The sequence below is a fragment of the Nipponia nippon genome, unplaced genomic scaffold (assembly GCF_047370975.1).
Source record: "Nipponia nippon isolate SJK-2023a ecotype South Korea unplaced genomic scaffold, ASM4737097v1 scaffold_10, whole genome shotgun sequence".
In the NCBI taxonomy this organism is placed as follows: Eukaryota; Metazoa; Chordata; class Aves; order Pelecaniformes; family Threskiornithidae; genus Nipponia; species Nipponia nippon.
In genome coordinates, this window is record NW_028262291.1 from 21,948,520 (window position 1) to 21,970,925 (window position 22,406).

Consider the following 22,406-nt stretch of genomic DNA (forward strand, 5'->3'; position numbering starts at 1 on the left):
GATTCACCTCCCCTTATAACAAAAGGGAACTACAAATTCAAAGTGGCTTCAAAAATTAAATATTCTCCTAATTTCCTTATTGCTTATGAATCTGTAGAGTACGTGACTGATAACTTCCTTCAGTAGGGATACCTTAACTTATATCAGCTCAGAGGTTTTTAAACAATTTTGAAATTAAGAAGCATTAATATCAAACTATATATTTTCTTCTGTTCCTTGATGCAGAAGTAAGCCATCTAAAGTGCTCTAGAGTTTTTTTGCCAGTTTGCCATCTTCTGTAAAATGGCAAAAAATTGTTACAGACATATTTGCCAAAAAGTGTATCAAAAAAGAATTTAGAGGAAGGCTACCGGTTTATTTGTATTGTTTCACTAGTCAATGGGCTTTTTTAGATGTTAATTTTTAAATGATGATTTCAGAGTTAAAGGAAATAGGATGCGGGTTGTTCAGGCATTACAGCATTCACTAGAGGACCTATATTGCAATCATAACTGCTTACCGTAAGTTAGAGCTCTGTTTCTTAATGTATTCTGCAGTTTTATTTCCTTCTTGGAAAGCAAGTAGGATGTTTGCTAGGAAATGACTTTTACTGGGAAATACTGGAACTTAATTAGTATTTTGGATGACCCACTTGAAATGGGAATTATGTCATTTTTACATAAGCCTATCATAATCGGCTTCGATGGAGATCAAGTCTCTGCTGCAAACATATAAAAATATCTAGTTGGCTTATTAGCCTACAATTCACATCAGAAAATGATCTGGACTTAAAAATGATGGGAGTTTAGAAGCTTTAAATCATATGGGAAATTTTCATATTTTTGTTCTACATAATTGGATCTGAACTGTAAGAGCTTTCTGAACACTGGGAAACACTAATCATTTCACAAGTTTATGAAGCCACCAAAGCTGCGAAGTCATTGATTTCTTTTTGAGAGCTCACACACAAACAGACATGAGAAGAGTGTATTTAGCTCATTTCCATACCATTGAATGGGACTCTGAGCATCTCAGAATCCTATATGAAGGAACTTAACTACTTAATTACTACTATAGAAATTTGATATTTCACACAGATTTTAGAAAGGCTATGGAGTGGCACATTGTAGCTGGATGAGGAAGTGAGTATTTGTAATTAACATGACCCCAGAGGAACATATTTGGCAAAAAATACCTCTCCTTGTGAGTGTTCTTTTGTAGTTTGTCATTATACATGCAGAACAAAACAACACCAAGTGTAAAATCATTTTTATCCTTACAAAACATCAGTATTATGGAATGATACAATTATGTCCTATTCTGACGGCATCATCAGAATACCACAGGAATTTACTTTTTGCAGAAATCTAGCAGTTCTAGCAGTTTAAATAAAGAATTAAAGGTCATAATCAACAGGTGGCGACTAGATTTCAAGACTACGTGGATTGTAACATCAAGAAGTATTTTCGTTAGCGTGCCCCATAGGGAAGAAAAGCTAAAGGAAATACAATCTGCTTTCGCTTCATGACAGTTGCACCTCTGAAATCTTGAAAATACTTACAGATGTGTTTTGTGCTTAAGTGGAGCAGAGGAGTATGCAGCCTGTCCAAAGTCACTCTCTGATCTAAAAAATATCATTTTTCACCCAAGTTCTTACTGCAATCCACATACACTCACAAGATGTGGAGTCACTGCAAAATATTTGCCACTGACAAACAAGTGTCTAATAATGAAAAAATGTATCAATAAACATATAGTCAACAATCTGCAGTAACTTAGCGATAACTACTATTTCACAATAATCAAGGTCACCCTCCCCCTAAGGTTGAAAGGTTGCACGCTGCAGGTACAAGCCTACGTACAGTAGGGAAGGACAAACATGCCTAACCATCACAAGACACAGATCTTAATGAAACCTGACAGTCTGTCAGCATAGCACCACTACTCTCTACGAATTTTAAGAATCGGGTAGCACAAGTGTTTGGGAAGGGAGTTCAGAAATAAAGTCAATGGCATAAACCACAAAACAGTCAATTCTATTCTCATGTTCCTAAAATGTGTAAGGAAATCCAGAAAAGAACTAAATATGGTTATTCCTTTAATGTAAGAATAGAATGGTAAAGATTTTGTTCAATTAAATTCACTGTAATTGACGCCGGCAAGTCTTGCAGTCCAATCATGAGGGGAAAAAGAGAGGCCTATCTGAACTATATGGCAATTCCTGTAACAACTCTTCAGTTCACAGAATCATAGAATCATAGTGTCCTGAGTTGGAAGGGACCCACAAGGATCATCAAGTCCAACTCCTGACCCTGCAGAGGACAACCCCAAAATTCACACCACATGTCTGAGGGCGTTGTCTAAATGCTTTGTGAATATTGTCAGGCTTGGTGCCGTGACTACCTCCCAGGGTAGCCTGTTCCAGTGCTCCACCACCCTCTGGGTGAAAAGCCTTTTCCTAATATCCTAACAGTTGATATCTGACTGACAGGAACAGGAAAATTTGAAAGCAAAGCTTAGGTACTTCCTGTAGAGAAAATTTGAAGCATGCTAGAGAGGTGAGGGTATGTTGTCTTGGTAGATAAATACTCAGCGAGTTTCTGATGGCAGATTGTTCTCTAATGAATCATTCCTGTGGAGTGGTAACTTCATCAGTGGAGGTCTTGATGTCATCTTTGACAGCTCCTGGTGGTCGGATAGCAGCAGATGCTGAACATGGTCTCCTGTGCAGCACAGACAGACAGCGCTGTAGCTACTATGAGGATGTGGAGATAAGAGGGATCTGGTTGCTGACAAACTGGCAGCATAGAAGCAACAACTCTGGTGGCTACACCAAGCTGTCATGGCACAGGTGAACGCATCTTAGTGCTTAGAAACAGCCGGTGCTCAGCAGGTTGGATCAGGTCAGCAGGCGCTTGGCTTATACCATGATGCCTTACTGTATATGAGTTTTGTCTGAGCCCAGTGGCAAACTGTTATGTGGGGACACGAATACCTACCAAGCCAAAGCAGGATGTTTTTTCTGTAAGTTCAGCACAATGCAATTACCAGCAACTAGAGAGACCAACAACATATCTTGTGCTATAATCAGTAGTCTGACATACATAACTAAAGAAAAGCCAATGCTCATTAATGGGTGAAAAATATAAGAAGTTTCTTCCCGATTTCTTGGTTTAGCAGAATACTTTCCACAGATTTCAGTTCTTTCTGAACTCTTCAGAACATCCACAGCAAATGCCTGTTCACAAGTAGCCGAGTAAGTCTGAAAAGTCATCTGCATGAAATGGGGGAAGTGTTTGTCTGCCATCTCTGTCTTCAGCCATCTCCTCTTTTGCCCCAGCTCTGGTTCTCTTTGGACCCATCTCTGAGTTGCTTCAATGTTTTACCAGTGGCTTATTAGGAAACAATATAATAACTTTCTTCCCCTGACTCCCACAGTAGTTTTCTCTTAGGCTGAAGAGTTAATTCACCTCACAGAAGCTCAAAAAAGTGCCAGAGATGATGCAAGGGGAAGTGATGGGAATGCATGGCCTCTAGCAGAAAACAAGGTCAATTGGTACTTGCCCTGTCTCAATTCACCCTTGGGACTAGAGTCTCAATACTCAATCAGAAAGTTGGTCAATCAAGGCTTAGACTGATGCCACTTGGGGGCCATTCCAGGAGATTTTGACAGAAGACACCAAGATACATAAATATGTGAGACTATATTTTAATGAGCAGTTTGATTAAATCTACCTTAGGCTGGCTAATCATAGGTCATAAAAAGCTATTTTAAAGTTGTAACAAACAAAATCTTATTGAAAATGAATGAATTTAAAGAGGTAAAAAACAGACAAGACCCAGAGCAGTCTCTCAGTAACAACTTCCAAATGCACGCTATAAAATTATGTTTCCTACTCATTATAATGAGTACTACTACTCATTTGTTGTATGCGGAGGAGTAATGAGTACTACTCCATCCATTGTTGGATGCGGAGGGAAACATTGCCACAAAGGATGAGGAGAAGGCTGAGGTACTTAATGTCTTCTTTGCCTCAGTCTTTAATAGTCAGACTGGTCATCCTTGGGGTTTTCAGGCCCCTGAGCTGGGAGATGGAGATAGGATGCAGAATGAAGCGTCAGTTGTCAAAGAGGTGGCAGCCACCGACCTGCTCCTCCACCTGAATGCTCACAAGTCCACGGGGCCAGACGGGATCCACCCAAGGATACTGAGGGACCTGGTGGAGGAGCTTGCCAAGCCACTCTCCATCATTTACCAGCAGTCCTGGTCAACCGAGCAGGTCCCAGCTGACTGGAAGTTAGCAAATGTGATGCACCTCTACAAGAAGGGTCAGAAGGAGGATCTGGGGAACTACAGGCCTGTCAGCCTGACCTTGGTCCTGGGAAAGGTCATGGAGCAGATCATCTTGAGTGCCATTACACGGCACGTGTGGGACAACCAGGGGATCAGGCTCAGCCAGCATGGGTTTATGAAAGGGAAGTCCTGCTTCACTAACCTGGTCTCCTTCTATGACAAGGTGACCTGCTTAGTGGATGAAGGGAAGGCTGCGGGTGTTGTCTACTTGGACTTTAGTAAGGCCTTTGACACTGTCTCCCACAGCATTCTCCTGGAGAAGTTGGCTGCTTACGGCTTGGATAAGTGCACTCTGCGCTGGGTTAAAAACTGGCTGGATGGCCGAGCCCAGAGAGTGGTGGTGAATGGAGTCAAAGCCAGTTGGCGGCCACTCACGAGTGGTGCTCCCCAGGGCTCAGTGTTGGGGCGGTCCTGTTCAGTATCTTCATTGATGATCTGGATGAGGGGATTGAGTGCGCCCTCAGTAATGTTGCAGATGACAGCAAGTTGGGTGGAAGTGTCGATCTGCTGGAGGGTAGGAAGGCCCTGCAGAGGGACCTGGACAGGCTGGATCGTTGGGCTGGGGCCAACTGTATGAGATTCAACAAGGCTAAGTGCTGGGTCCTGCACTTCGCTCACAACACCACCACGCAACAGTGCAGGCTGGGGGAAGAGTGGCTGGAGAGCTGCCTGGCAGAGAAGGACCTGGGGGTGTTGGTTGACAGCCGCCTGAACATGAGCCAGCAGTGTACTCAGGTGGCCAAGAAGGCCAATGGCATCCTGGCTTGTATCAAGAATAGCGTGGCCAGCAGGACCAAGGAGGTGACAGTGCCCCTGTACTCAGTACTGGTGAGGCTGCAGCTCAGATACTGTGTTCAGTTTTGGGCCCCTCACTACAAGGAGGGCATTGAGGTGCTGGAGTGTGTCCAAAGAAGGGCAACGAAGCTGGTGAAGGGTCTAGAGCACAAGTCTTATGAGGAGCGGCTGAGGGAGCTGGGGTTGCTTAGTTTGGAGAAAAGGAGGCTGAGGGGAGACCTTACTGCTCTCAACTACCTGAAAGGAGGTTGTAGCGAGGTGGGGGTCAGTCTCTTCTCCCAAGTAACAAGTGATAGGATGAGAGGAAACGGCCTCAAGCTGCGCCAGGGGAGGTTTAGATTGGATATTATGAAAAACTACTTCACTGAAAGGGCAGTCAGGCATTGCAACAGGCTGCCCAGGGCAGTGGTTGAGTCTCCATCCCTGGAGGTATTTAAAAGACGGGTAGACGTGGTGCTCGCATACATGGTTTAGTGGTGGACTTGGTAGTGCTAGGTAAACGGTTGGACTTGATGATCTTAAGGGTCTTTTCCAACCTTAACAATCTATGATTCTATAATGACAATTAAGAGAATTTAAAAATACATATGTTACAGGCTTAATTTAAAAAAAAAAAAACAAACAACTACTTACACAGCATGAACGAATCAACAGTTCAAACAATGCTTTAAACTTCATACCTAACTTCTAATTAAGGGGTCATTCTCACTTTTTTTCCCCAAGAATAAAAGCTACTATAACTTTCAGAAATGGAGACCTAAAAGAAGTTAAATGATGTAGCAATAGAGCAGGATCAACAAATGCAAGTTGTTGAAATATGGATTTTTAAAGCACGCAAACAAAATGTCACATTAGTTCTCCATAGCTTTTTTCAAAATCTTTTTTCTGCATCTGAATTTTCATTCCTCCTACTATAGCATTTGACAGGATTCATAAATAGCAATGATTGTTCAGCATTTTTTTTGTTTTGTTTTAACTCTCCTTTTCTTCTTGGATGTGTTTAACAGTCAAAACTGACTGCTAACATCTGTCAATCAGCCGAGTATAGCAGCACCCCCTTCTGGTTTTAACAGCCTGAGGTGGAATTTGGAACTCCCATCATCATGTAAGAAACCTGTATAGAAGAATCAAAGTAAAAGTGAAAATATTGTAAAACTAGGCATTTAGTCATAAGAAATGGGCAAAAGGATATTAATGCCACTACATTAGCCCAACTTATTCAATTGCAGGGGCTGAGGACCAATTTTAAAATGGTTCTTGCAGGCCTTGAGGTAGCTCTGTACAGGTGTGGTAGGCAGTGTGTCTTCATCACTGTATGCAGTGGCAGCACTCCAAATACCTGTTCATGCAGAGACTCACTTGACAGCAAGCCTCCTGTCCCACTGCTCTAGTGTGGGCATAAAGGCTAATGATCCAAGTACCTGTCTGTTCTGGGCTCCCGCTGCCTAAGCGGCCATTTGTCATCTCTTCTGATGCAAACGTGGTGGGTGGAGAGGATTATCTGATGGGCCAACTCTGTGCAACAAGTTAGCCCATCCTGTTTAATCAGACCACCACTTTGGCCTAGCAGCTCCTTTATAATCTCAGTACTGGTATCTTTAAACTTGCTTAGATTTTCAGGAAGAAGTGTCCCAGACTCTGAAACATTACGCTACCACTGTGTGTTGCCATACCGAGCTGTATATTGCTTATGTGAGAATTGTTTCAGGGATCCTTCATGTAAAGTACTTCCTGATCCTATTACCTATGTGCTTTTACTTTAAAATATTTGTTATGAAAACTTAAAACATTGATCATTGCTACATTAGAAAACAGAAAGTCATGGTAGTATGCTGTATGAGGTAAACAGGTGACAGTAATCAATGAAACTTAATCAAATTGCAACCAGCCAATTCTGCTGAAGGGAAAAAAAAAAAAACACACCAATCCACCATATAAGTAATACCACCAAGACGGACTGAAATTAAACCTGATCCTGCAAGCTGAAGAACAAAAGTGGGTGTTCAGGCATCTCTGTAAAGATTAGCTTACTAGGCTCGGGTCTTTTTTCTCCATTGGCTTTTTCTGGTAATGCTTGATACGATTCAGTTTTAAAAAGCAATTGCACTCCATGGTGTACATAGGTGTTAAAATATGCACAGGGCATACCTGACTATTAATACATATCTTTTTGTTGCATTGTGTGGTAAAGGAGCATTATTTCAGGCATGGATACAATTGCAGTGGTAATGGAGTAGAGTGGGGGAGACGTGCAATACTGAAGTTTCCTGAGTGGGAAAGCAGACTGAGGTGATGGTGTCATCTGTAGACTCTCCCTCCAAACAGATCATCTCTACAGATAAATTCACACCTGAATATAAATGTTGTTGTCATTTACAAGATCCCATTTTCTCCTGCTGGATGTTTTGAAGGATCTAGCCCATGCTGCTTCATCTGCACTGCGATATCAAACAAGTAATCATAACACTCACACCTAAAATTAAAAGAAAAAAAAAGTGAAATGTAAAGAAAGGCTCAAGCCTTACCATGTTTTATGAGAATTAATAGTTTTCTTCCTTGAGCTTTACATCACCAATGCGATGGTCTGACTAGACAGCTCTACTAGCATTTATTTTCGTTACTGCAGTATGGAAAGTGCCCAGAATTTTTGCTGCATGATCCAGATTTGCTGCATTTCCATCAGCAAATGAAGAAGAAAATTCCAAAAATGGGACTAGGGAAGACTACACAAACAGTATTGGCAGGTGTCATATAAAAGCAGAGATTGACTGCAGGTTTTGTATGAGGAGGGACTCGTCCATATGAAAGCAAAATGTTGGCAACAGGAATCATGGATGAACCCATTCCCAAAAGCTCCCTAGACATTCAGTGAGGCCAGAACTTAGTGTTCTGAATCATTGTCCATGAGTTGGAAATACACATGACATTAAGGTCATTAAGATTTTGAGGTATAATGGCAAAAGATAGCATATTCCTGAATTGTACTCACATTGTTTTGGCTTTTTCCCATGTTTCTCCCCACACATAAACTCCGTGACGTCTGACCAATACAGCACAAGAGTCTGGGTATTTTTCCACTGCATGTGCCATTCTTTCCTTGAGATCCTTCTCTTCTGGTGTATTCTCAATAATGGGAACCACTAGTGTATCATCATATCTAAAAGAAAAATCAATGTTTATGTATTATAACAAAACATTGTGTTTGCATGTACGAAGCTTTTCCCAAAGAAAGAGATCCTTCTTTGACTGTGTAAACATGTTAACAAATTCTCAACACTAGCGATTTTACACGCTTCTCTTGTGAGTCATGCTGTAACATAAGAACTCTCAGGAACATCTCTCACTCCCAAACATATGCTATGCTGGCAATACCTGAGCTCCACTTGAGGCATAAAAAGAAAATAACACTTTAGGGTATTAGGTGTAGCCGTTTGTTCACATATCACTTAGTAGTTGGGTCCCTTTACAACTTTTTCAGACTCTCTTCATCCTGTATTGGCATCACCTACAAGCTTTATCTCAGATTAAATTATTTAAAAGAATCACATCATGAAGAAGGAAATGACGCTGTTTGCTGAAGAGCAGAAAAAAAAAATTAGGTAGTCCAAAAAGCCCCTGGAAATAAGATTGTCCTACTAAGGCATATAAATAGAAAGTAGAGCCAACATATGAAAAAAATTCTCTGTGATGGAGTAATTGGTGGGCTATATGTGATCTTAAGAGAGCCTAAGAACCTCAATTCCAAAGACAAGATGATGCATGTTACTCAGTGGAACTTGCCTAAGAGTTTCTTCTGAAGGAGGACTGGGATATTTGGCATTGTTTGAACCTTAATTAACACTGGCAGAAACTTGTTTAGTTTTAACAAGTCCCCAGTTCAGGTTCAGATTTATCATTGAGATCACATAGATATTTCATGAGAGGATGCTAGTAGTACTCAGTTTTACAAAAGAGAGCAAGAAAGTAATGGTAAAAATACAGCTTGTACTTCAAATCAGATATTGAAAAAATTAGAAGTCTCATCCCTTACACTTTTCAGTGCTTTCCCAAAGGAGTCTATAAAAATAGTGAATGAAGAAAATTAAGCATTTTTTGTAGGTTTACTTTGACTCTTACATATTCTGATCATTAAAATTAGATTTGGAGTGTTTGCTACTAGTGAGGCCAAATGAGCTAAGGGATTGGTTTCCTAAGTTCTGCTTTCTACTTGGATGTGAGTTTGGAAGCAGGTATAAATACCATAACTCATGCCTAATCATAAGCATAAGCTTTTTATCAAGAACTAATATCTATAAAACCCCAACAAGACTCTGAATGAGTTAAATACTTGATATCTCTTTAGTTTTATTGAAATATAAGCAGCCTACATTTAGACAAACCTTCATATAAAATATCTTGGAACACTCTGAGACTTTCAAAGCTATTTACTACAGATCTAGTTCTCCTTCTACTGAAGTCAAAGGTAAAACTATTCTGGCATCACTGGGATCATATTGAGGCCAACAAATACTTCTGATTATCCTATTTGTAGCATTTTCCCGGATAGCTTCCAGAAAAGGTTTATGCAATTAGAAACAATATATTGTCAATCCTTTTTTTGAAAGATCCCATTCTGTACTATTGAATTTCTTTTGAATTCAATGGGGAGCCTCATGTGAGGCAAGACAGTGGAAGTATGGACGAATATGTACTTAGGAACCATGTAATCTGGAGCTTTGATTTCTGTAGTTTTTCTGGTAAATTAACAGGATGACACAGGACAACTCAGAGATATGGAACCCAATAAACAATAGGTCTCCTGACTCACATTTAGGAATGCTTGAGAAATGCAAATCCAAAAAAGAAAATTGTTGTGCATTTTTTTAAAACCAGTGTTGTTAGACAATTCAACATAAGGGGTGTCTCTTGCCACATTAAAAATACAAACGCTAATACTGACAAGAAGGTAAAGCTGGCAAGTCAACCAAAACTGAATAAAATATGCCTGGGCGTAAAATCACATGCCACACATATGGCTTGCTCCCTTGCCAAAGGGCAATAGTTAGTTACAAAAATTAACATCAAAAAGTGGAAATAATTTAGTATTTAAATTTTTCATCTGTCACATATTATATAAATGTTGTTTGCGGATCCCAGTTCAACACTCTGTGGGTGGAGTCCTCAAAACAAGCCATCACACATAATTTGGAATAACTCAGCACTTACCTCAGAGCTCATCCTTGAAAAGTAATAACATTACCTTTAATGAGCTGTTTATTCTGAATTTTCTTTCAAAGTCAGTCAAGTAAAATCTGAAATCCTCTGCTCTCTTAACATGCCCTAAACTAGCACAGGAGGTGATATGTGAAGTCCATCCAAATGTAGTTTGTATGTTATCAATCCAACCTAGTGTTGGTTGGCTCCAGTTTCAGTTTAACATGGTATAGATGTTCTTGCCATATCTATTTCTGTTCTTGCCATATTTGTCAGGACATAGCCCTTTATTTGGTTTGTTTCTGTAGCTCAACAGACCACAGACTTGACATTACAAGATTTTATCTCAGATCTCTGCCATAGGCTTGAGACCTTCTTAGGGAAAGCCAATGATTGATTTATTCCAGAGGCCTTTTTACTTCTTATTCCTAATACTTTATATTACACACTTTAACGCACATAACTCAAACAACTTGTCATCTATTTATATTGCTGAAAACAAATGATCAAAGCATATTTCTTAAATATAGAGAAGTACCGGTAATAGCCTCCTGAAGTACACTTCTGGATTCCTTTTATCATCTCCTGATGGGTAATACTAAACTCACTCCCTGGGTAAAGAAGGGTAGCCATAACAGCAGCCTTAGAATGAGTATGGATCACTGCTCCTGCCCCTAAGAACAGAAAAAGAAGAAAAAAATATATTTGTAGAATTAATTTTAAAATGTGTCTATGAAGAAAATTTTATTCACATACTTGATTAATTTCCTTTGGCTAGGCATCTTAGCAAATGGCGATCTACTGCATTAGAGGAAAAAATATACAGCAACCTAAATAAAGATATGAGATAATTACTCATCTATAAAGGATAATTATGGATTGTCTTAGGATACTAGTGTTAACTTTTAGTTAGTGACAAATTCCAGGAGAGAAACTACTTGCACAAATTTAAGGAGAAACACCACTTGTACTTTCTTTACATACTGCAATGGCTGAAACTCTTTTAAATTTATCAGAGTTCTGAGATTCTAAAGAATTCCCAAACTTATTTGTGAAACAGAAGTTTAAAGACTTTTACTTTCTTTTTATGCTAGTATTCTTCTTCTATTATTCACTGATTCTCTGAAAAAATATTTATTGCTATCTTATTCTGTCACGATGGAAAGACAGGTAGACAATAATTATAATTTACTTATAAATTTGCAATGCTGCAAAAAATATGAAATGAGTTTTCCTCAGGTACACATGTAAGCTTCTTGTGCAGGAAGATCAGAAGAGACCCACTAAATCCTTTTTAAAGTAAGAGATGTAAATCTTACACAACAGCAAAAGCTCTCTATTACTGTCCACCTGCAAAAGAAAAGTTTCATACTTTTTTCACCTATCCATAATTTAGAATCTTTGATCACAGCCAACAGTTGTAAAAGGAGCTAAAAAATAGCTGCCGAATAGGCAAAAATACTGGTATAAAACTGCTGTAAATCCCCCAGCTCCTCCCGCAACCTACTAATATACTGCACTAAAAATTAGTGCCGAAAAGATGGTCACAGGTATAGCTACATGAGAGGATTAAAATGCAAATTACACTCACAGGATGTTACTACAGATTACCTCCCATTTTACATATTCCTTTGCAAATCGATTTATTTTATAGTTTCATGTTTATTTCACTGTAACTTCCATGTATAAAGAATATGGTATTGAATTTCAATTTTGTGGATGTGTATACACAACGTTTCAGTCATTGTTGAACTAAAAACATTTGCTACGCACCTCTCATAGTGTAGGCATTCATAAAAAGAGGCGTGCACTGGCTTTTCTTTAGTTTTTTGTGTGGTGGAGGACCATTGATGTCCTGTTCGTTCATGTCACAAACAAACATATCTTCTGGCTGTAAGAAAGAAGGAATTATTTTGACCTGTGATGACCCAAATAGTTTTGTTTTCCTTCTAGGGAGACAAATATATACACCATATAATTAATATAGAATGTGACTTTAACTTTGTGAAAGTGTTGTAACACACCACATTTATTCTAGCTTCTAATAGTATTTACTGACATTGTGTAATGTGAATTAATATTAGGTACTCTTTTATTCAGACTGCTGCCAAGCAGATATTTGTAAAACTAAAATTTTCTCAGAAAGGAGATAGCCTGTATCTAAATAACAGACAATAGATGAAAAGGAAAAGTAGTAACTGATTCAAAACAAGAAATGTAGATGTACTTTTTCTTCCCCCCTTAAAGAACCAACAAAGGACATGAACTAAGCCTACATATAATATATTTAACTTGTAGAACTATTTTTTTTAAACCTTGCTTTTAGTAGCTTTACATGAATGTTACTTTTGCATCAATCAGCTACTCAAATGAATTGTTCAGGGCAGCAATAGAACTTTCTTCTTTAAGGTTTTCTTGAAAATTAGCAGGAAATACAGTTGCAAGAGATTTCCTAACTCATTGTGCTCAATCCACTGCTACTGCTAGCAAAGAAAGGTCTTCCCATGTTATGCCTTTGCCTGCCTTACTTGCTAACATCCCCAGCGACCACGGCTGCAAAACCCCAAGTTTCTATCAGTGAAGAGATTCTTTTCACTTCTCATTGTATTTACCCTCAGATCTACAAAACAACAAATCCTTTCCACATATTATTCTATTCTGGGGGAGGTTCTGCTGTCATATAAAATAGTTATTATTTACCATTCTCCCCCCCACTTACATTTTGGGGTTTTTTTTGACAGGAGACAGGTAGACAAGGCCACCTTTTCATGGGGAGAACCCATCTATTTACTGAGAATATCAAGACAAAGATGTGTAGTCACTCAAATGAAAATAGGGATGAGGTGTTAATGCTTAATTACGTATGTAACTTGAAACAGTAGCCAGACAGCTATAAAGTCATTCAAGCTTGACAAAGAATAAAGATGGACTTGAGTAATGTTCGAATCTTACAGTCTTCTGTGTTAATTTAAAGCAAAGAAATCATTAAGACTAATCTACACTGGCCACTGAAACACATGTTCACTTGCTATGATAGTGGAGTGCTACGCGAAATCCTCAGTTGTTTCAATAAGGCAGTCAACAGTATAACAAGATTCTAACTTTACACAAGGAAAAATGAAACCGTAAACAAAGGTACCTTCATCCATCTCAAGAGGAGCTCTGAGGTAAAAATACAGTTCAACATACCTGTATTCTTTCCTTTTGGACTCCTGAAGGAGCAATGTAGATTTCATTCCTAAGAAAAGTTACACACAGGGAAAATTGATAAACACAGGGTTATTCAACTGCATGGGCATAGAGCTCTCGATCCACTGAAAAGGAAATAGCAAATCTAGCCCCTCATAGTTTAATAAGTTTCTTGCTCCTTCCATAGATTGACGTGTAGATGTTTTTCAAAATAGAACTGAATCACACAAGGGCATATGAAATCTCTAACTTGCAGGGGTACAAAACCATGCTTTCAACTTGACAAGAGATCTGAAACACACACAGGAGTGCAGCCTTATTTTTCCTACAAAGGAAAACACACAGCCTCCCCCTGCAATAATTCCAAACTCAAATCCCCAGAATTCAGAATAAAAATGGCACAAGAGAAATTTCAAGCAGATACTGATCTATGACAAAACAGGTGACAAAACTATTACTTAAAAATCCACAGACTGCCTATAAACAATATTAATTATCTGTAGTAGTCTACAATGTAAACACTTTTGGGTTTTGCTATAACTATGTAGTTTAGGTTTTAAATGCATTTAGATATTTATTTGTATCGGTAAAAAGATAACACTAATTCAATGCAATTAAATGACTGAAATTCAAGCAGAAGTGCTTCACTTCTTGCAAGGTTTACATGAATAAAGACTATAAAAAATTGACTTCAATTAAAATTGTTTTAAGGCGGTATCCGAAATATTTTCAATAATAGCAAAAAGACCCCCAGATTATCTCTCTCAGTTGTAATCACTATTCACTTTCAACAGTAACATACTAAATTCAGGAGCACAGAGACATCTAGTGAACAATTTGTCAAATTACAGATATATTTCCTAAGGACCACGAGATTTTATATTTCTGGACAAGAGCACTCAGAAGAGCAATGAAGCTGGTGAAGAGCCTAGAGAACAAGTCCTACGAGGAGCAGCTGATGGAACTGGGGTTGTTTAGTCTGGAGAAAAGGAGGCTCAGAGGAGACCTTATCGCTGTCTGCAACTACCTGAAAGGAGGTTGTAGTGAGGTAGGGGTCAGTCTCTTTTCCTAAGTAAGAAGGAAGTGACAGGACGAGAGGAAATGGCCTCAAGATGGGCCAGGGGAGGTTTAGATTGGATATTAGGAAAAATTTCTTCACTGAAAGCATTGGAACAGGGTGCCCAGGGAAGTGGTTGAGTCATCATCCTTGGAGGTATTTAAAAGATGTTTAGGCATGGCGCTTAGGGACATGGTTTAGTAGTGGACTTGGCAGTGTTAGGTTTATGGTTGGACTTGATGATATTAAGGGTCTTTTCCAAACTAAATGATTCTATGATTCCATGATTCTAACTCTTCCAAAAATACAACTCTTAAGATGATGTACTCTTCATAGTTGTAAAACAGCTGTGAAGCACATCAAAATGTGGCTTTATCATATTTGTAGTTGTTAACATTCATGAATTAAAACTGCCAACATTGCATTAATTTAGTCTTAATTCCTTTGTATGAGCAAGATGATTAAGAGTGCAGCATATCGAGGAATCAAGTAGTAACCTGGTTACTAAGGAGAGACATGCATTTTTTCTTAAAACCAATTTTTTTCTTTTTTAGAAACTAATCACAAAGGGAAAATCTGATGATGAGATTCAGCCTTTGAAATATAGGACACCTGACAAAGAATTCTACATCCATTTTTAATATGCTACCCCATATCCAAATTGGCATATTTATTTTGAGTAGTTGATATGAACTGCACAGTGAGTAATGCTGATTAGGATTAGCCGGTAAGACCAGTTGTTAGAATTTCAATCAAATTTCAATTGTTCTTTCACTATTTCCTATGTAACAATTCTAATCTAGTCTGATCTCTGCCTCATAGCTATTAATTTTGAAACATAGCTACTGTTACTGTAGGTATAAAACAATACAGCCACATAGATTACTATTCCTAGACCACAGACAATATTGGTACCAACTCAAATATGTGTTTTGGTGTAGTCTGAGCAACCGAGTTATAGAACTGCTAAGGAAAACTGTACTACTATGTTAGTGTATTCTCTGTTGACACCATTTGTCTTGCCACAACCAACATGAATTGCAGAGAAATGATGAGGCTAGATTTAGCTACTGATGAGAAATTAGTGTTAGAAAGATCTTTCCATTGACAAAGAACTTTAAAAACAAGATTTAACCCTCTTATCATTCCTCTCGTTACTATTATTGCTGTTGCTTTGCTTGCAAAATCAAGCAGGGAAGTGAAACAACATGCACAAAGCCATTAGAACCGCACAAATATTAGCATTTAGAGGCTTTACTTCAGAGAGATATATATCTCATATATTTGAATAGCAATGGCTGTTTGTGTCTGCATGCAAGTGTATGTCAGAAAAATGAGATGTCAGACACTTTCATGTGAGTGTCACAACACCCTGTGACTGGGGACAGAAATGCAGGCACTGTGCACGGTGTTTTGCAGAATGAGGACTTCTCTTTTTTCAGTGGCCACTGAGAGGAGCTCTGTCTCCATTAAAAGCTCGGAAAGTATGAACGGGGCGGGGGGGGGGGGGCGGGGACGGGGGGGGGACGGACACGAGACAAGCAAATTAAAAAGCAAAGTGGTGCTCCTTAATAGTGGATACACACCAAAATCTGTTCTGCTGTTACCTGTCCTGCTTTAATTATATGTTAAGAATATCGCCTTAGAAATTATCTCAGTAGAACAGAATTTTCTTCTTAAAGGAAATGTCTTGCCTGCCAAATGTCTAGGGTGGGATTCATCTCATCTACCCACAAGCATTTGAAAGCTGTGTGCCTGGTGTAAGTGACTCTAAACTCCATAGTCAATGAAATGCAAAAGGGAGAGTGCATTGTTCCTTAAAGACAATTTATCTACCTTAAACAAAGATAGGAAAAGGAGAGAAAAAAAGTCACTCTCTGAAGTTGGCTCTCTCCATTGAAGGGACTGCAATGATTAATTCAGAGTAGCCACCTCTCTTCTATATGGTTAAATTTGGTGTACTGTTCATTTCCGCCTCTGCCTTCTTGCTCACTATTGACTTTCAAACATTTGTCATGGATCTGAAATACCCTCACCAACTACTAAACACAGCCACCCTCTCTAACCATCACATTCTTTCTCTCTTCAATCTTTACTTACCCATGTTTCAAGCTGATTCCTCCACCGGTTCCTGTTACCCAGCCTAAACCATAAAACAGTCTACAAAGCTCTGGGATAAGATTTCTTGGATGTAACTTCTCCTAAAAATAAATTAAAGAAATAAATTAAAAACCATCAGAAACATCACAACCTAGAATTTCAATTCTGAAATTGAGTTTAAAGAGGTTGTACTCTCATACTGCAGTAAAACAGTCTAATTTATGCTTACGAACTTCAGTTACAAAATGACTGTGTGTTTGCACAATGCCCTTTACACTTTGCAGGGGTCATTCACAACTTGAAACAAACAAACAAAACTCCCAAATAAAATGCATGTCTGATTATCCTTCACAGGAAAGGTCTCATCTCAAATCTATTTGAGTGCAGTGGCCCACAGGTATTACACCAGTGAGATTAAGTCATAGACTATTGCCATAAAAAAAGAAAAATAAATGCATCTAACATTATTCATTTTGAAAAGCTCAACTAATAACTTTTCCCATTGAATCAGTTTTCTGTAGCTTTATTTTGCGTGATTTACAAATTTCAGTAGAACAGACTTTATTAGTTCTGTTATATATTTTTACATAGCAGTCAAAAATACCATAGAAAACATAGGCAAATTATCTGATGAACTTCACATACCTACATTTCTACAATGTGAGGTTACCTCACATGCAGTTTAGCCAGAAGGCAAACTGCATTATTTAATATTTCTTTCAGAAGGAAAAAAAGTTCTTCATTTTTTCCATATTCCATTGTTCATTACATCAATAAATATAACTATCTATTAACCAAAGGTATCTGTAGTGTCAAAGATTCATTCATAGTTAATCTAAAACAGAATGGCTTTACAGTATAGGCCAAAACTATTTATTGGAAATCCTAAACATTACTCTGCACTGAATATATAAAACTAACAAAAACTGTACCTAACAGGCAGCAGTCTTTGATAAGTGAGTACTACATTGGAAAATTAAAAATTTTGAATGTTGGAATCATTTACATGAGAAATATAACCAGTATACACAGAGAAAACTGTGAGATGCTACTTTAATTCATGTTGTGTGCCTGAATTTATGCATTTGCATGTTGTCTTGAGTATTTCTTTTAGCTCATCTGAGAGAATAAAAAGCCAAAGTCTTCCCCCATTTACCAGTGTAAAATAAAAATTGTATGTGCTTTCACAAAGATCCTGATATAACTGAACCCATTAAGTAAGGAATTAAACAGTAGAGAAATAGAGCAGTAATTTTATTTACATCAATTAATCTCCCTGGGATGGGGCAAGATTTCCACCTATATTACCACAGTAATACAGCTGGTTTTGTTTCTTACATGGGTGTGTGAAAGAAATCAGCAATTTAGCACAACAGATGTGCTCCTTGCATTGTTTTCAACAGAAAAATGGACCAGTTTTAGGAAGGCTAAACTCTTAGCTCACCAAATACAGTCCCCTGCTACTGCACCCAACTCTCACGTAACTCTTTTTATATATGCATTAAGCCTGACCAGTACTTCACACTTGAACTTAATAGTGTAGCACCATATTCTTCAATGGCACCTGTTTCTGAAACGATCATCTGTAAAGCACTGGGATTCAGTTCAGATGCTATTCCTGCCTGCCCTGATTTTGTTTCTATTATTTACAGTCTCTTTTTAATATATTAAAAAATCGTCTGTTTATTCATTTCAAGTGATAGAAACAAGATGCTAACCAGCACTCCTAGAAACTTATGTAAGAAGTTAAGATTGTTAAAGCACCATGAACCTCACATTACCTGAAACAAATAGAACAGGATATACAAGAGTACATGAAGAAAAAAGACCCCAGGTCAAATAAGCAAACTCCTACATTCAGAGTGAAAAAGTCTGAAATCTTCCCCATTCATACAGCTGAAAATGAAACCACTCCTTTCCAGTTCTTTGCCACTGAAAATAGTAATATACATCAAGTATACTCTAACTAAACATTCCTCAAATACTAATGACTCTGAAATGTACTGTGAATCTGAAAATATTAATGCATGTTATGTATGCTTACAAATACAAAAAAAAAAATGCATAGTATGTGTAAGTTATGGGTCCCCATTTTGTTGTTCTGATTTACTTACACAGAATTAATGGCTGTAGGTAATTTTTATCTATTCACCTGTCACAAAACTGAGTCCCACAGTATCTTGTTTTGACTCTTATTCAAAACGACATCACTGTGTATTTCTAACCTATGTACTACACCTGTATTTTTCATTTCAAAGAAAAATTATGTCTCTTCTACTTTTGATGGAATAAGCTTACATTAAACAGGTTTATATTGCTATTATTTATTGAATGTACACAGCCACAAAAAAACTAGATTATAACACTCCTACAGTTGTTTCATATTTTCCGTTTGATGAATATAGATATTTACTGCAAAATTCATATTCATGAGAGAACATCAGTGCTTTTCACCACTTCAAATCGTTAAAAAGAATTTTTAAAAGTTCAAATTCAGAAGCTACTTTCATCAAGAACATATGAGAATAAATATAATCAAGGAATTTGGACTATTCTTCTGAAGAATTCCAGGATTATAAATCTATCCTCAGAGTTTAACAGTATTTTTCCAGGATCAGTAAATACTGATTATAACCATAAACTATCCAAACAAAAATATGACTCTATTTCATATTTAAAATTACTGATAATAAAAATGACAGTTCTTTCTGTAACTAAAAAAGGGTACTTGCTGGAATAAGACTGGGAGCGAACATTTGTGAAAGCAGTAGGCAACTCAACAGGATTACTCTTTGTCAAATCTCAATTAGCAGTAATTTTAAATTTGATTTTTAAGTTGAAGTACAGATGCCATTGGTTATGTCTTCCTTCGTATCTCCAACTCAGGATCTGGCCCACTAGTTTTCTGATACAGCTAACATGCACAATTTAGCTTCTTTGCTGCTATGCTGTTACCATCTTAGCTTAAGTTTCTACGTGCTGTTAGGTATGAAGGAAAACTCCACAAACTTCCATGAACTAAAAGAAGTGACTAATTTTTCAATCCATTAAATTAGTATTTTGAAAACAAATTTGCTGATAAATTTCTGAACAGAACCTGACTGAAAGTATTCACTGAAAATTTAGACTATTTCCTGCAGTCAAATCTTTAAAAAAAATTATTATTGTATTCTGCAAGACTGTGGTTGCTCAAGAAAAATCAGCGTTTTCCTATTTTATTCAGATTGCTGTACCTAATATGATTTAAAAAACAAACCCACCTCCCAACCCAAAAACCCAGAAAACAATGTGGATCTAATATAACAGAAATCAAGGTGGACCCAGGCTACTTGTGGAACAAACACATTTGTAAAGGTTTTGGGAATAATTTTCAAAAGGTTTAAAACTGAACTACAATGTGGATATTTTAAGATATTATAGTAAATAAACAGTGCCTGAAATATGCATCTCCCTTTCATTAATTGCTTAGAAATCATATATTTTCCTCAGAAATAAGCAAAGACGACATAGACGAAATCCTACTGCCAGTATTTCATACTGGTAGGTAGTATGATGTGGCTTCTTTGAATAGCTGCATAGTGGTAAGTTTGATGTGGTCAAACAGATTTGTGCTACACTGTATATATAAAGTGAGAAAAGTACTGTTAATAAGCTGATAGATTTCTGTTTAAAATCTGTCTTTAGCATAGAAATGGATCAAATAAACCAAAGTAGCAAAAATAATGTCTTGACCCTTTAAAAAAAAGCTTATTTTCTACACCTCCAGCACCATACAAGGATTCTATAATGCAAAAGGGAGGGGTTTTAGGTGAGAAAAAGAAATAATTTTAAGGAAGAGATAGGAAAGCAATGTGGTGAGGATTCCTACTCTGCTTAAAAACCTCAGACTGTCAATTTTTATAGCAAGCACAGCCCTCCAACTGAAATGGATCATTTCTGGTGTATCTTTTTTATGTTTTGAATTTTTTTCTTTTATTGCAGCAATTAGAACTTTAATAGTTTTTTAAAAATGAGAAGTGATTAGTTGATCTACTGCTCAGCTTAGTCATTTATGCCCATGAAAGGACATTTCCAAGAGAAATTAGTTTAGCAGCAGGAACCCACATTAGTGGGAGGTATTCTGTTAACACAGACAGAATAAAGAGAACAAAAGCAAAAAATAAGTAGCACATACCACAGCTGGTAGGCAGGTAGTTACTTAGTACCAATACCTTTGCTGAAACATTAAGAAAAAAGTTCTATTGTCACTGTTCTCTCCCCCCACCCCAATACCACAGTGACTCTAAAGTTGAAGACTGAATGATCCCTGATGGTCTAAAGTAAGATTGTAAGACTTAAGCAAAGGGGAACTGGGATTTTGTGAGCCCCTCGAGATTGTCTCCTGGCCCCGTGGCAGTAGTTCTGAGGCAGGAGACAGGGAAGATAAAGTGATGGAGACATCAGACTGGGGCAAGTTTAACAAGGTTTGGAAGCTCCTACTTTAACCTCATCTTTAAAACCTCCAATGACAGTGAGTCACAAACTCCTTAGGCAATCTGTTTAACTGTCCCAGGTTAGAAATATTTTCCTAATGCCTAACCTAAACCTTGCTTGCTGAAACTTAAGCTTGTTATCTCTTACAAAAGAGTTATGGACATAAAGAAGACATTTTTCCCTTTCATCTCTGTGACAACATTTTACATATTAAGACAAAAAACTCCATTTGCCCCTTTTTGGTTTTTTTGACTGTGCAGATTCTTTCCATCTTTCCTGACAGACCACATTATCTGACCACAGAGCCTCATCCAGCTCCCAAACGCTCTAGCACGATGTCTGATGAAGTGCAGCACTGCTCAGTCATGTTCAGTTTGCGATGACTTATAGTAGTGAACAGTTACTAAACTACAAAAACCCCAAACAAACACAGCAAAAAACCAAAACAAACTAAAACCCCCCAGAGTTACCATAAATAAACAAACAAAAAGGGCCACAAGTCCTGTAACTGCAGCCAGACTCAGCTGGCAACATTTTAGAAAGTGTAGTAAACTTCATGACATCTCTATACTCTCTGCTAATGAGTAACTACGAAGGTTACTAGCTAATTACTAAGATTACAAGAATAGCCTCAACAACTGCAATTGCAAACTGCTATCCTGGAGCACCCGCTGATGCAAAGTGCCCCTAGCCAGGCAGCGGGCAAAGCGCAGGTAGAGCGTGGGGCCGTCAGCAGCATTATAGGTGGCACAGGCGGCCACGGCAGGGCTGGGGCACGCTGGTAGGGCCATTGCCGATTCGCTGTCCCACCTTAGGCCTCCAGGAGTCCCTCTCAGCAGGAAAGGGGATCCTGGGGCGCTCAGCACGAGTTAGCTAACCCTACAACACGCGCCGCCGGGCTGCTTTTAAAGGGGACGCTGCCGGGACGAGGCGTGTGCGCCCGCCCCGCCGCCAAGCCCTGCGCCCCTTTAAAGCCCACGCGGCCTCAAGGGCAGGTGCTGTGTTCGAGGTTCATTATTACCTGCGCCGTATCGTGGTCGCTCTCGGTTGCCGCCATAGTGCTAGTCGGATGGCGAGTACAGGAGGGTCCTTTCTTGGGGACTTCTTTTTGGGGGCCGCGCGGGTGCCTGTCTATCGCTCGTCTATCTCTGGCGCGGGGGCATCGACCCAAGCGATACCCTGGAGGGCGTCGCGGAGCCTGCCCCGGGCGGAGGCGGACTGGCCGGGTGGGATGGAGAGACTAGCTTTCCCCCTCCTCATCATGAG

General features: G+C 38.5%; 1 protein-coding gene across 1 annotated transcript; it reads right to left on the reverse strand.

Annotated features, from left to right (window-relative positions):
- Nucleotides 1–952: 952 nt before the first annotated feature.
- APIP (APAF1 interacting protein) lies at nucleotides 953–22,334 on the reverse strand. Its single transcript, XM_087745941.1, has 8 exons — nucleotides 22,162–22,334; nucleotides 16,668–16,768; nucleotides 13,511–13,559; nucleotides 12,095–12,212; nucleotides 10,860–10,995; nucleotides 8,118–8,285; nucleotides 7,479–7,601; nucleotides 953–6,242 (listed from the first exon to the last, which is right to left on the reverse strand). Exons 1-7 carry the CDS (start codon nucleotides 22,195–22,197, stop codon nucleotides 7,502–7,504), a joined length of 708 nt encoding a protein of 235 aa, XP_087602067.1. The 5' UTR covers nucleotides 22,198–22,334; the 3' UTR covers nucleotides 953–6,242; nucleotides 7,479–7,501.
- Between the last annotated feature and the right edge of the window lie 72 nt (nucleotides 22,335–22,406).